The sequence below is a fragment of the Sylvia atricapilla genome, chromosome 29 (assembly GCF_009819655.1).
Source record: "Sylvia atricapilla isolate bSylAtr1 chromosome 29, bSylAtr1.pri, whole genome shotgun sequence".
Classification (NCBI taxonomy): Eukaryota; Metazoa; Chordata; class Aves; order Passeriformes; family Sylviidae; genus Sylvia; species Sylvia atricapilla.
In genome coordinates this window covers 623,789-637,884 of record NC_089168.1, presented here as the reverse complement: position 1 = coordinate 637,884, position 14,096 = coordinate 623,789, and the positions used below count along the sequence as shown (strand labels likewise).

General features: G+C 66.5%; 2 protein-coding genes across 5 annotated transcripts; both read left to right on the top strand.

The window, feature by feature from the left end:
* The first annotated feature begins 3,105 nt into the window (after window positions 1-3,105).
* On the top strand, window positions 3,106-9,104 carry NR4A1 (nuclear receptor subfamily 4 group A member 1). Its single transcript, XM_066337485.1, is given in 8 exon segments — window positions 3,106-3,270; window positions 3,272-3,309; window positions 5,608-6,413; window positions 6,657-6,786; window positions 6,899-7,050; window positions 7,368-7,570; window positions 7,646-7,824; window positions 7,912-9,104. Coding segments are annotated over 8 exon segments (1,914 nt in total). The 5' UTR covers window positions 3,106-3,121; the 3' UTR covers window positions 8,169-9,104.
* Window positions 9,105-11,113: 2,009 nt separating this feature from the next.
* Window positions 11,114-13,728, top strand: ATG101 (autophagy related 101). Of its 4 annotated transcripts, none has more exons than XM_066337489.1 (3): window positions 11,114-11,281; window positions 12,114-12,399; window positions 12,889-13,728. In XM_066337489.1, the coding sequence occupies exons 1-3, from the start codon at window positions 11,238-11,240 to the stop codon at window positions 13,291-13,293; spliced, it is 735 nt and encodes a 244-aa protein (XP_066193586.1). In that variant the 5' UTR covers window positions 11,114-11,237; the 3' UTR covers window positions 13,294-13,728. The 4 variants fall into 4 exon arrangements, with proteins under 4 accessions (XP_066193586.1, XP_066193585.1, XP_066193589.1 ...); XM_066337488.1 differs by having other exon boundaries at window positions 12,111-12,399; XM_066337492.1 differs by lacking the exon at window positions 11,114-11,281 and adding an exon at window positions 11,290-11,431.
* Window positions 13,729-14,096: the final 368 nt, after the last annotated feature.

The following is a 14,096-nucleotide window of genomic DNA, read 5'->3' as shown; positions in this document are numbered from 1 at the left end:
GCGATGTGTGGCTGTGACTGAGGAGGGGCAGAGCCCCGTGGGGACCAGGATGGGGGGGACTGGAGGCTGCAGCTCCCCCACAGCCCCTGTGCTGCCCCCTTGGGCCTCCCCGGTGGGCTCCAGGCAGGGCGTGACAAACTTGGGGTGACAAACTGCTGTCACCTTGGACGTGAGCGAGTTCCCGGGGACCCCTGTGTCCCCCCGCCTGCTGCAGCCCCCGGTGCCGTGGGCCACGTCCCGGCGCTGCGGGGCCCCGGCCAGGCCCTTCCTGCCCCGTTTCCTCCGGCAGCCGGCGGGAAGCGGGTCCCACCCCGAGCCCTTCCGCCTGCGGGGGACAGGGTGCCCACGCGGGACGGGCACTGGGGTCCCCCCACGCCCTGCCTCAGTGTCCCCCGGAGCCACTGAAGCAGCATGCAGAGGAGTTGGGGGACACAAAGCCCCCCTCAGCAGCTGGGGGGGGCTGCTGCAGCACCAGCGTGTGTACGGGGATTCCTTTGCACGAGGATTCCCTTGCACTGGTGCCCCGTGGAGCACCGAGAGCCCCCAGCTCTCTGCTCTGTGTCTCGGGTTCCCCTCTGGCGGGGCTGTTGCATGTTCGGCGACCCCAAATCTCCCCTCGCCGTTTGCCCCAGGACCCCAGAGGAGCCCGCTGGAGATCTGGGGGTGAGAACTGCAGGTTTTCTGTGTGTGCCCTGGAGTGTGGGGTGGGGGGCTCAGCTGGCTCCCCCACACTCTGCTGCCTTGTCGCTGTTCCATGAGGGCTCCGTGCTGGACATTTATGGTCTGGTTCCCGCAGTCCCGGCGGCTGCCGGCATCCTCCCGCGTGCTGCCAGGGTCGGAGCACCCCGTTCCTGTCAAAGCCATCACGGGACCCCCCGTCGCAGCTGCCACCCCACGCTGAGCTTTTTATAGCCCCGACCTGGGGCTGTGTGTGCCCGGAAATGGGCAGGTGGTGGCCGTGGGACACCAGGGTCACCCGTGGCACCGGCTGAGCCGGGCAGGGCCGGGGGGCCGAGGCTGCGAGGTACGGACCGGGAACGCCCCGGAGCAGCCTGTCATTACCGATAAATATAGCCCCGGGGCAGGGAGCCAGCCGTGGGCACCGGCGAATCACCGCCCGGTTACGGGCACCCTGCGAGCCCCAACGCCCCCCCGGGGCTGGGCAAGGGCTGCCCGGTGGCCGTCGTATCCCCGGGTCCCCACCTGGGTGTCGGGGTGGATCCCTGGGGCTGGTGTGAACCGGGGTCCCCCCCTGCACTCCCGTGGCCTTGCCAGGGTGACTGAGCTCGGGTTTCCTCCCCCGGAGCCATCGCAGTCCCCGCGACCTCTGCCGAGGTACAGCTAATGCCGGCTGCGGGGGCTGCCGCTGTCACCCTCCTGCCTCCGGTAACGCCGCCACCGAGCGAGGGACACGGGGGCTGCGAGCACCACGCTCCGTGCCCCGGTGGCTTTGTGACCCCCGGCAGCTCTGGGACCCCGTCGCCTGACCCGTGCCGAGGACTCCCGGCCGTATCCCCGGGCTGCCACCGGCCGTGCGCCTCGTCGCGTGTTGCAGGGACCGCGAAAGGTCCCGCCGGGCGCGGGGGATCCCTCTGGGGGCGGCCCCGGTGGTGCCGCGGGATCCCCAAGACGTCAGTGACCAGGTGTGACGTCAGCGGGCAGGTGTGATGTCACGGAACCCCGTCGGGGGCGGGCGACAGCGAGAAGCGGGGCCGGAGCGAGGTAACGGGCAACGGGAGGAGGCGGCGACGGCGCCCGGCCCCGGGCCGCCACCTCCGGTACCCCCGTGAGCCCTCCGGGCCCCTCTGGTGCTCCTCGCAGGGCCGGGGGTTTCGTGAGGCCAGGCATGGTCCCGGTACCGGAGGTCCCGGCAGCGCTCTCGGCTCCCGGGGCACCGGGGACCTGTCCCCAGGGCTGCTCCGGTCCCCCGGTGGGACCGTGCCGGGGACTCTGCCGCTGGAGGGGCACCGACGGGGGAGCACTAACGGCGCTGCCAACCCCGGGGCCGGTGCCAACCCCGGCCCAGGACCCCCAAAACTCCCGGTGTGTTCCCGGGAGCGGATACCGGCGGGTGCGGCAAGGGACGGTACCGACTCCTGGTACCGAGGTTTGTGCCAGAAGACCCAAGGCAGTACCGGGATGGTACCGGACGGTACCGGCTGAGAAGATGTGCCGTGCTACCGGAGGGTACCGCGAGAGGTACTGGAGCCGTCCCGAAAGCAGCGGGATGGTACCGGAGGCTATAGAGGGGGTACCGGCGTGGCACCGGAGGGTACTTCGGAGTTCCGGGTCCCTTCCGCTCACCCTTCGCCCTCCCGCGGGCCCGGCTCCGCACGGGCTGAGCTCATCTTTCCAGCCCGCGGGCGCTGTTCCCGGCGCCGGCTCCCGCCAGCAGCCGCCGCTCTTTCCATGGCCCCGGCCAGGGGCTCCCCGCGGGGACCGGGCGGGGGCGGGACCCCGCGTCACTCCCCCCGCAGCCGGCACCGAGCGGGAGGAGACCCGGGGGTACCGGCGCCTCCGAGCACCGGAGACACCCAGATGGGCACTGGGCATAGCGGCACCGGGGGTACGGGGGACCACCGGGGAGAGCGGCACTGGGGGGGACACCGGGAATGGGGACACCGAAGATACCGACACCGAGGGGGCTCCGGGGATGCCAACACTGAGGGGACACCTGGGATAATGGTACCGGAGATACTGGTACCGAGAGGGCACGGAGAATGGGGGCACCAGGGTATCCCCCGGCAACGAGGGGACACCGGGGATACCCACACCGAGAGGCGACCCGGGGTGGGCACTTTAGTGATGCCAGCACCGAGGGGGCATCGGGGATGCGCGCACCGGAGTATCAGCAACGAGGGGACACCGGAAATACCGGCAGCAAGAGAGCACCGGGGATGGAGGCACCGAGGGACGCCAGCCCCGCGGTACCAGCAGCGAGGAGACACCGCAGGGGCACCGACCCTGGGGACACCGGGGATACCCCTGACACCGGGGCCTCCCTGCCCCCGGCGGCGGCCCCCGGAGCCCCGGGGGGGAATATGTGGGGAAGCGAGGGGCGCCCGAGCTATTTTTAGTCGGGGCCGCGGGGGTATTTTTAGCCGGGGCCGCGGGTGCGTCAATGGAACCCCGCGTGCGTCACGGCCGCGCCCCCGCCGGGGCCGCCCCCCCCGTGCGTCACCGGCCCCGCGCCGCCCCGCGCGTCACCGAGCGCTTAAGAGAAAGTAGTGGCGGGGCCGGAGCCCGGCGGAGCCCGCGGAGCGGCCGTGGCAGGAGCAGGAACCGGAGCGCCGCCGCGCCGGCACCCGGGTACGGGCGGCACCGGGATGCGGGGACCGGGCGGGGGGCACCGGGGGCACCGGGGACACCGGGGACACCGGGGACAGGGGGTCGTGCCGGCAGCGGGGGCGGGCTGCGCGCACCGGGAGGTGAACGGTGTCTCGGCGGTACCGGGGGAACAGGAGCCTCTGTCCCGGGCGGCACCGGAGGGATTCAGATCGGGCGTGTCAGGTGGCACCAAGGGGATCTGGGTCGGGCATCCCGGTGGTACCGGGGACTCAAGGCACTGAGCGTCCTGCAAGGTGGATGTGGTCGGGTGTCCCAGTAGCACTACGGGCAACCGGCTGGCGCGTCCCCGTGGAGCCGGGGCTCGCGCGTCCCGCGCTGTGGAAGGGAACCCTCGGTGCCACCGGCGAGACTCGGGGGTCCTGCTGGAAGGGACCTGGCGGGGCGCGGTGTGCGGGACCGCCCCTTGTGGGTATCCAGTGGCACCGGGGGAAACGAGTCGGGCGTCCCGCGTGGCGCCGGGAGGTGCACGGGATCGGACGTCCCAGTGGCACCGGGAGGAGCTGGATCGGACGTCCCGGTAGCACCGGCAAGAGCCGGGGATCGCGCACGCGGCGGGAGTTGGCAGAGCCAGAGATCCCGGCCCCGAGCGTCCCGGGAAGAGCCCGACACCAACCCGGCTCCGCTGTGAGGAGCTGAGCAGGACCTGGAGCCGCTACTTGGGGCAGAGGGGACCGGGCTGGTTCCCCCATCACGGCACCTCAACCGGAGCCAGCTGCATGTGCAGGAAATCCTCGTCTCTGGGGATTGCGGGGGACAGAGTCACCCCATACCGGGCATCACCCCGGGATCCCTGAGCAGAGCGGTCACGGAGCTGGAGTGGGCAGCACAGGGGCAGGCAGGAGCGTGCGGGCAGCACCAGGAACCTGGCATTGCGAGCAGGGATGTGCCGACAGCACCAGGACCTGGCAGCGGAGATGTGCAGGCAGCCAGCCCCCGGCAGGCAAACCCCCCGCTGCCCCCGCGGGCCTGGCGGCAGCCGCTCCGGCATTACCGGGCAGCAGGTGCCGGCAGGGATGTGGGCAGCGTTAGCCACCCCCGGTGCCACCGGCTGCTCTCGCCCGCCCGCGGCCCGGGGCCTGGTGCCAGCGGCTGCCACCCGCCCGTGCAGGCAGCAGCAGTCTCAGGGCTGGGCACAGGCAGCTGCCTGCGCTCCCAAATGAGGAATCTGCAAATAGAGCCCGGCCGTGGGCAGAGTGGAGGCTGCTGCGGGAATCTGTGCCTGGTCCCTGGGGGGGACAGGGCAGGGGGGACCCCAAATGCTGTCAGCGAGTGGGTGAGAGCAAAAGCATTGAAACAACCGGGACCAGGAAGGCTCGAGGCATTGCATCTGCCAGGATTTTCGTGTAGGCAAGGAAAACTCCCACTGGCACAGACAGTGTCCCCTGGGACCGTGTCCCCAGCGCAGCCTCAGGTCCCCTTGGCTTCATTCGAGGACAGGAGGCAGCTGAGGGGTCACTGTCCCCTCTGAACCCAGTTGGACATGCACAAACTGCACTGGGGCACCGGCAGGAGGCTGGGGGCTGGTGCCATCCCGTGGGTGCCAGAGCTGGACCCACGCTGGGTATTTTTAAACCCAGCTCCTGGCAGGTGTCGGCTTTCTTGATGCCCGAGAGAGCTGCCCAGATTTGGCTGGGGGAATCCGGGGGCTCTGGCAGCAGGGCCGTGCCAGGACCGTGGCCGGGGGCCAGTGCAGCGTGACCTTTAAAGGTCTGCGAGATGAATTACATTATCGTCTTGCCATTAGGGTCACTTCTGGCTTGGCTTTCAGCTGGACATGGGACTCCGGTTGTCTTATGTCTCACCAGACCCCTGCACAGCCCCGGGGGGCTCCAGGGACAGAGGAGGGAGCTCTCTTCCCCTCACCTGGAGGGCTGCCTGCACTGACATTCCCAAGAAGCCCCAGAAGGGGTTATAGTGGAAGTGGGATCCTCAAAACCTTGTTCAGCCCCAAATCGGGCTTCCCTTGGCCAGCCCTAGGGCTTGGGAATCCGCTGGCCACATTCCTCCCTCCTTCCCTTTCGGGGGCTTTTGCTAAGCCAGCGTTTTGGGGAATGTCCTTTGCACCCATTGGCTGTGCCGTGACCTTTCCCAGGGACAGTGGTGGCCGCCGGCCATAGGGGCTGTGGGTGGCTATGGGGGTCCAGTTCCAGCACGAGGGGAGTCCTGGGGAAATTCCCACGTTTCCCACCCTGTCTCCATCCTCTGCCTGGATGAGTGAGGGGTGGTGACGTCCCCGCTGATGCCCCTCTCTCCCCACAGAGATGCCCTGCATCCAGGCACAGTGCAGCACCACGGGCACTGGCCCCTGCGAGCGCTGCCCGGCCGAACTGCTCTGCCCCGAGGGCGGCCGATTCCCCATGGAAGTGGCTGGAGCCGATCTGGCGGCCGCCCCCGCCCTGCCCAGCTTCAGCACCTTCATGGAGGGCTACGCCGGCGAGTTTGACGCCTTCCTCTACCAGCTGCCAGCAAGCGGCCAGTCCAGCGCTGCCACCGCCTTCAAGCTGGAGGACTTCCAGGTGTACGGCTGCTATCCCAGTGCCTTTGGTGGGCAGCCAGATGAGACCCTCTCCTCCAGTGGCTCGGACTGCTACGGGAGCCCCTGCTCCATCCCCTCGCCCGCCACGCCAGGCTTCCAGCCCCCACAGGCCCCAGGCTGGGAGGGCTCCTTCGGGGCGTACTCGCCATTGCCAAACTACGAGGGTGGGCAGCCGTGGGCTGAGGCAGCCAAGGGCGGGGGGTCACAGCCCCCCTTCTTCGCCTTCGGCCCTCCGGCCCCCAGCCCTGGTGGGTCTCCCGCGACCCTGAAGGGGCAGCCGGGTCCCTCGCCGCGTGTGGACCCACGGCTGCTGGACACAGATGCCTTCCCCCCGAGCCAAGGTGGCCCCAGGGGTTTCTCAGGGTTGCCCCTGGTCCCCACCTCGCCGCTGCTGGAGGGGCCAGCGCTGGCGCCCACCAAGGTGCGCAGCCCCGGGGCGGGTGAGGGCCGCTGCGCCGTCTGCGGGGACAACGCGTCGTGCCAGCACTACGGCGTGCGCACCTGCGAGGGCTGCAAGGGCTTCTTCAAGGTAAGGGGACCCCCGTCACCTCACCACGTGCTGCACGGGATGTTCCCACGGGGCTTCGCGGCAGCAGGGGGATGCTGCGGGGTGCCCCAGGGAGGGGCAGGGCAGAGAGCACGGCCGAGCAGCCCTCCCCACGGACACGGAGCCGGATGCTGGGCTGGAGCGGGAGGCAGGGGAGGACAGAAGGGCTTTTGTTTGGAGCTCGGCGCCCCAGGCTGAGCTCGGCCGCTCCTTCCCCACCCGCAGCGCACAGTGCAGAAGAATGCCAAGTACATCTGCCTGGCCAACAAGGATTGCCCTGTGGACAAGCGGCGCAGGAACCGCTGCCAGTTCTGCCGCTTCCAGAAGTGCCTGGCCGTCGGCATGGTCAAAGAAGGTACTGGGGTCCCATCGTGGGTGGGGGGTCCCCAGCAGGAGCGGGGAGTCCTTGCTCTGCAGCCTTTCTGGCTGCACTGAGGACAGACACTCACTGCAAGTCCCAACCGCAGTGGTCCGGACTGACAGCCTGAAGGGGCGGCGGGGCCGTCTCCCCTCCAAGCCCAAACAGCCGCCAGACACGTCCCCGGTCAGCCTCATCACCTCTCTGGTGCGGGCACACATCGACTCCATCCCCAGTGCCACCAAGCTCGACTACTCCAAGGTAGGGCTGGTGCCACTCCATGCTGTGGCTGGGGCTGGATCCTGACCTGTTCCCATCCCAGTTCTTCACCCATCCCCATCCCAGACCCTGATCCTGTTCCCATTGTGGTTCCTGATCCAACCTCGTCCCTGCTCCTGACCCAACCTTTTGTCAGGTCCTGACCTGGGTTCATCCCAGATCCTGATCCCATCCTCATCCCAATTCCTGATCCACCCCTGTCCCAGTTCCTGACCCATTCAAGTTCCTGACTCACCTCTATCCCACCATCCCAGTTCCTCACCTATGCCCCTCCCAATCCTGACCCATTTCTATCCCAGTTCCAGGAGTCAGCACCCTGCCCGTTTGAGAAGGAGGACTCGGTGGACGTGCAGCAGTTCTATGACCTGCTCACCGGCTCCATGGACGTCATCCGCAAGTGGGCTGAGAAGATCCAGGGATTCACCGAGCTGCCCAAGGAGGACCAGGACCTTCTGCTGGAGTCAGCCTTCCTGGAGCTCTTTATCCTGCGCCTGGCGTACCGGTGAGCCCTGGGGCAGCGCAGAGCAGGGGGAGCCCGAGGTGTGCCGAGGGATGACACCTGGATTTGTGCTGGCAGCTCGAAGCCGGAAGAAGGGAAACTCATCTTCTGCAACGGGGTGGTGCTGCACCGGCAGCAGTGCGTGCGCGGCTTCGGCGAGTGGATCGACGCCATCCTCGAGTTCTCCCAGAGCCTGCACCGCATGAGCGTCGATGTCCCCTCCTTCTCCTGCCTTGCCGCCCTCGTCATCATCACAGGTGAGACCCCCAGCTCCACGCCCCTCGCTGTCCCCGTCCCCACCCTGTGTCTGTCACTGCAGTCCCACACCCTGTGTGTAACCCCAGACCGGCACGGGCTGAAGGAGCCGAAGCGGGTGGAGGAGCTGCAGAACCGCATCGTGGGTTGCCTCAAGGACCACGTGGCCGCAGCAGGGGCTGAGCCCGGGCGCTCCAGCTGCCTCTCCAAGCTGCTGGGGAAGCTGCCAGAGCTGCGCAGCCTCTGCACCCAGGGCCTCCAGCGCATTTTCTACCTCAAGCTGGAGGACCTGGTGCCGCCACCACCCATCGTCGACAAGATCTTCATGGACACTCTGCCTTTCTGAGTCCCGGGCAAGGGGCTGCCGTGAGGCCCTGACCCACCTGGGGACATCTGGGACCTGCTCTAGGCAACCCTGGTTCTGTCCAAGGATGCCTGGGAACCCCCTGGGCACCCCTGGGTCACCCCTGAGGGGGCCTGGAACATCCACTTGGTACCCCTAGATCAACCCTGGGATGTTTGAGACCCCCTTGGGTGACCCCTAAAATGCCCAGAAACCACCTGGGCACCACCTGGATCACTCCCAGGATGCCTGGAACCTGCCCTGGTCACTCCTGGATCAGTCCTGGAATGTCTGGGACCTCCCTGTGGACTCCTGAATGACCTCTGGGACACCTGGGACCCCACCCCGGGCCATCCCCAAGACTCTATGTACACCCCTGGATCACCACCAGAACACCTGGAACTCCCTCTTGCACCACCCCCAGAATGCTTGGGACCTCCCTCCCTGGGTCGCACCCAAAACTCCTGGGTCCCCACCAGGCACCTCTGGATCACCCCCAGAATGCCTGGAATCCCCCCTGGGTCACCCACAGGATGCCTGGGGCCCTCTGGGCACCCCTAGATCACTCCTGGGATGCCTGGGACCACCCCTGCGTTCACTCCAGGGATCCCCTCTGGATCACTCCCAGGATATCTGGATCCCCCCTCAGATGCCTGAGTCTTCTCGGGGGCACCCTCGGGGGTGCCCCATGTGCCTTCGCGGCCCAGGGCACAGCCCCGGTGCCGTCTTCCCCGGGGGCATCGCCGGCGCGGTGCTCCCGTCCCCTGTAAAAATGCCCCTGATGTAAATAGCGCCGGCCGGGTCCTGTACAGAGTGGGGGCAGCGGGCGAGGGGTGGCTCCGACCCCCTCAACCTCGGCCCCTTCCCCTTTATATATATTTTTCTGGGTTTCCCTCTTTTTGGCCATTTTCTGTATATAAACTTGTACGTACAGTGAGAGCCACTGGGTGGGACCTTTGTCCCTTGTGTCCCCATTTAGTTAATATTCGGGGATGGGGGACAGAGCAACGGGGCTGGGGACAGCAGGAGCGCTGGAGACGGGGGAAAACGGGGTGCCAGGGCTGGGGAGAGTGGGGATGTTGGAGCTGGAGGCAGCCAGAACTCCTGGGGGCAGCCAGGAGAGCTGCAGGTGGGAACAAACAGGACGCTGGAGCTGGGGACAGAGCTGGGGACAGAGCTGGTGACAGCCGGGGCTCGGGCAGTGCAGATGTCGCAGCTGGGGGCAGCTGGGACACGGGCTGGATAAAACCAGGGCGCTGGAGCTGGGGAAAAAAAACCGGTGCGCTGGAGCTGGGACAGCCGGGACGATGGAGCCGGGGACAGCTGGAGCTCCGGAGCCGGGATGCCAGAGCTGAGGACAGCCGGGCCGGTGGATCTGGGGACAGCTGAGGCACCGGAGCCGGCGACAGCCGGGCTGCCAAAGGCAGGGACAGCCGGGGCTCCAGAGCCGGGGACAGCCGCGACGCCGGAGCCGCACGTTGCCCACGCCGCTGCCCTTGAACTCACCCCCGCGGCGGTGGCTGCCGCTGCCCCGCACCTGTCGCCTGCCTGATTTATCCTCCCCAAAATAACCGAGAAGCGTGACCGTGTCCCCCGCTCGTGTTCCTGGGGACGTGGCCATTGGCAGGGCCAGCCCCGGCGGGGGGGTGGTGGCGTTTGGGGTCCCGATCCCGGGAGCTGGGGACGGAGCCAGGAGTTCCAAGGCAGGAGCGGTGACACGCGCGGCTGATGTGTCGCCCGCCTTGTCCCCTTCCTCCTGCTCGGGACAGCCTGGGCCCGGAGCAAAAGTTAACGGGGATACCCAGGGCCGGTGCGGAACAAGGGCCACATTGAGGCGCGGGGCCGGGGGCGCCCCGCAGTGACACACAACAAGGGTCCCTCTGTCCCCCTGCCGCCGCCCCCGCCACGGGGACAGCGCTGACGCACGGCGGGGCCGCGGACAGGAGTCGGGGTGGGGAACAGCGGAGCTGCACACAGTGGGCACGGGGATTGTCAGCCGGCACGGCACAGCTCGGCACGGCTCCGCTCCGGCCGTCTCAGTCCCCTCCTCACTGCTCAGGGCTGGCCTCTGCCCACTTTGTCCCCATCTCTGTCCCCGTTCCCTTGGCAGAGGCTGCCGCAAGAGGGACTGTATCAACAGGGTGAAGTTAAAGCAGCTCCGTGGACAACTCCGACCACGCCACAGAGGTGGCTGTCCCGGTGTGTGCCCGGCTCCCCGCACGGTGACGGCCACATTCCTGCTGCTACTGACACCAAGCCATGTGTCCCTATGGCAGCGTGGCCGATCAGTGCCCCAAATCCACATGTCCCCATTCGTGTGTCCCTCATGTCCATCCATCCATCTATCCCTCTGTCCTCACATCCCTCATGTTCCGAGGTCCCCGTTTCCAGTATCCCCTGTGTCTCTCATGTCCATCCATCCCTCATTCCTGTGTCACTCAAGTCCCCATGTCCCTGCTTCCATTACACCCTGTGCTCTGTGTCCCCAAATTCACGTGTCCCCCTGTTCCCATATCCAGCCATATCACTGTCCCTTTGTCCCTCTAGTCTTCATGTCCCTTTATCCAATATCCCCTGCGTCCCACGTCCCCATATCCCTGCGTCACGCTGTCCCTTGTGTCCATCCGTCCCTATTCCCCATGGTCCTGCTGTCCCATATCCCTGTCCCCCATACAGGTGTCTCCCGTGTCCCTGTGGTGCCCACGGCCCCGTCAGCGCCTCTTTGGCCTGTGTCCCCGCCGTGTCCCCCCCTGTTGTCGCCTTGTCCCCGCAGGGGTCAGCGGGGGACATGGCCCCGCCCGCCCGCTGCAGTACCTCCTCCGGCACAGGGGGCGCCATGGAGCCGCTGAGCCGCTCTGGTCTCCGGCACTGCAGCTCTATGGCCCTGGGAACGAACCAAGCCGGGGAGAGGGGAACCCACGGACTCACAACGACGATTCCACCCGCCGGGAAAGGCACGGAAGGGACAAAACAGTCAAGTAATCAAATCCAGAGTGGTGAAACACGGTGTCCAGGGCCGGAATGGCCTCGGTGGTGGCCGCCGGTGTGTTGTGACCCCCCCGCGCACATGGGATGAGCCATTTCCCTCCGTGCCGTCAGATGGTCGGGCCCGGGCGGTGAGTGGGGCCCGGGGACCGAGGGGGAGCCGGGGCCTGGAGCCTGGAGGAAACTTGAGGCTGGGACACTGAGGTGGGCTCGGGTCGGGGCGTCTGGACCTGTGCGGTGTATTGGGAGGGCCCAGCCGGGACCCCCCGCGCCGCTGTCAGGTGAGGATGGCCCGTTCCGGGACACCCGCGTCCCTCTGGGGTGCTGTGGGTCCCTGAGGGGACCTGACCAGGACATTTGGGTCCCGCTGGGGCATTGCGGAGCCCGTACCAGGATTCCTGGGGTCTCTGTGTGCTGGCGGGGGAGGCAGGCTGGGACACCGCCCTGGGCTGTGAGGGGACCACGTCAGGACATCTGGGCTTCTCCTGGTTCTTAGAGGCTCAAGGCAGGACATCCGGATTCCTGTGGGGTATTGAGAGGCCTGTACTGGCACCACAGGGCCCTTGTGAGGTGGGCGGGCGCGAACTGGGCTGTGAGGGGACCGGACCAGGGTGTTTCGGACCTTGCGGAGGAGGCCCGCACATCCTGGGACACTTAGATCCCTGTGAGGGATCGAGACTTGGACCCTCCGAGCTTCTGTGAGATGTGTGGGAGGATCCACATCTGTGGGATGTGACAGACTGAAGATATCTGGGTCTGTGTGGGGCTAAGGGGGGGCCTGTACCAAAGGTGCCTGGATCCTTGTGGCATGTGGGACACTCCAGTCAGGCCGTCTGGGTCCCTGTGGGTTACCAGGAGGGCCACACCAGGTCCCTGTGGGGAATGGGACACCAGCATGCAGGGGGTTGGCAGAGGAGCTGTCACCCAAGCCGGGCTGTAACCACCCTCGTGTCCCCTCAGCAGCCGCTGCTGTGGCCCCTCCAGCGCCGGCCCTGCCATGAACTGCCGCGCCGAGGTGCTGGAGGTGTCGGTGGAGGGGCGGCAGGTGGAGGAGGCCATGCTGGCCGTGCTCCACACCGTCCTGCTGCACCGCAGCACCGGCAAGTTCCACTACAAGAAGGAGGGCACCTACTCCATCGGCACCGTGGGCACCCAGGACGTGGACTGTGACTTCATCGACTTCGCCTACGTCCGTGTCTCCTCCGAGGAGCTCGACCGCGCCCTGCGCAAGGCTGTCGGGGAGTTCAAGGTGAGGGGGTGCCAGCAGGGGTGAAACTGGGAGCGTAAAAGGTGTTGAGGGGAGGCCACACAAGGAACTGCTGAGGGCATTTGATCTGTTCAGGTGGAGAATAGGAGACTGAGAGGAGACTCATCAGCTTCATCCTTAGAGTAGCTCTGATCTCTGCTCCCTGGGAGACTGACGGGGCCCGAGGGAACTGTGTCAGGGAAGGGGTAGGCTGGATATTGGGAAAAATGCACCAGAGGGTGATTGAAACACCTCCCCAGGATTTGGTGAAGGCCCCAAGGCTGCCAGAGCTCAAGGAGTCTTTGGACAGCGCTCTCGGGCACAGAGTGGGGATGTTGAGGTGTCCTGTGCAGGGCCAGGAGTTTGACTGGATGATCCTTGGGCATCTCTTCCAACTCAGGATGTTGTGTGATTCTGTAAAACCCAGTGGGATGTGCCCGAGGAGGGCTCAGTCAGTCCCTGTTCCCCCCTGAACCACGTGCTGTCACGCAGGATGCGCTGCGCGGCTCTGGCTCCGACGGGATGGGGCAGATCTCCCTGGAGTTCTACCAGAAGAAGAAGTCACGGTGGCCCTTCTCAGATGAGTGCATCCCCTGGGAGCTCTGGACCATCAAGGTGAACGTGGTGAACCTGGCAAACGAGCAGGAGAGGCAGATCTGCCGCGAGAAGGTGGGTGAGAAGCTCTGCGAGAAGATCATCAACATCGTGGAGGTGATGAACCGCCACGAGTACCTGCCCAAGATGCCCACCCAGTCCGAGGTGGACAATGTCTTCGACACCAGCCTGAAGGACGTGCAGCCCTACCTGTACAAGATCTCCTACCAGATCACAGACTCCCTGGGCACCTCAGTCACCACCACCATGCGCCGGCTCATCAAGGACACGCTGGCGCTGTAGGGCTGGTGTCACCCAGGCAGGGTCACCGTGGGTTCTGGCACTTTTGGGACAGTGACTCTGCTTGGATCCCCTCCTTCACCTCCAGAAAGCCTCTGTGGGAGGAGCTTGGCTTGGCCTAGCCTGTAATTTGACGGTTGCTGCTCCTTGGTTTATGCCGTGGGGTTTTGTCCATCCTGGAGAACTGGCTCAGTGGCTCCGGCCTGGCTGATGACCGGGGTGAGTCCTCAGGGCACGTGTGGCACCAGCTCTGAGTGGTGCTGGGGCCTGGCAGAGGGTGCTGGGGGTGAGGGTAACACCTGAACCCCACCCCTCTGCAGCATACTTGGTGCCACACAGCCAGTGCTGGCCGTGTCCCTTATCACCACCTGACTCCTGGTGTCACCCTTGTCCCTGGGGGGCCAGAGCTGCCCCAAAAATAAAGTATTTCTGCTTTCACATGGAGCCTGGTGACATCCTGGCTGTGGGGGGCATGGGAGGGGGGAAGGGGATGCTGAGGCTGAACTGGTGGTCTCCATCATTTCGAAAACCAAAGGACTGAGCTGGGGATCCCCACTGCAGCCCCGTGCTGTGGAGCTGAGCTGGGGGTCCCCATGGCGCACTCATACCCTGGGCCATGGGGCTGAACTGGGGGCCCCCATTGCACCCCAGTGCCGTGGGGCTGAGTGGCTGCAGTGGGGAGAGGCAGAATGGGCAGTTGGGCAGCCCCAGCTGCCCCCCAAGGCACCGAGGGAGGGAGCTGGGGTGACTCCCCCTTCCTCACAGAACTCTGCACCCCTCCAGGGGGGGCTCCAAGGCGGAGCAAA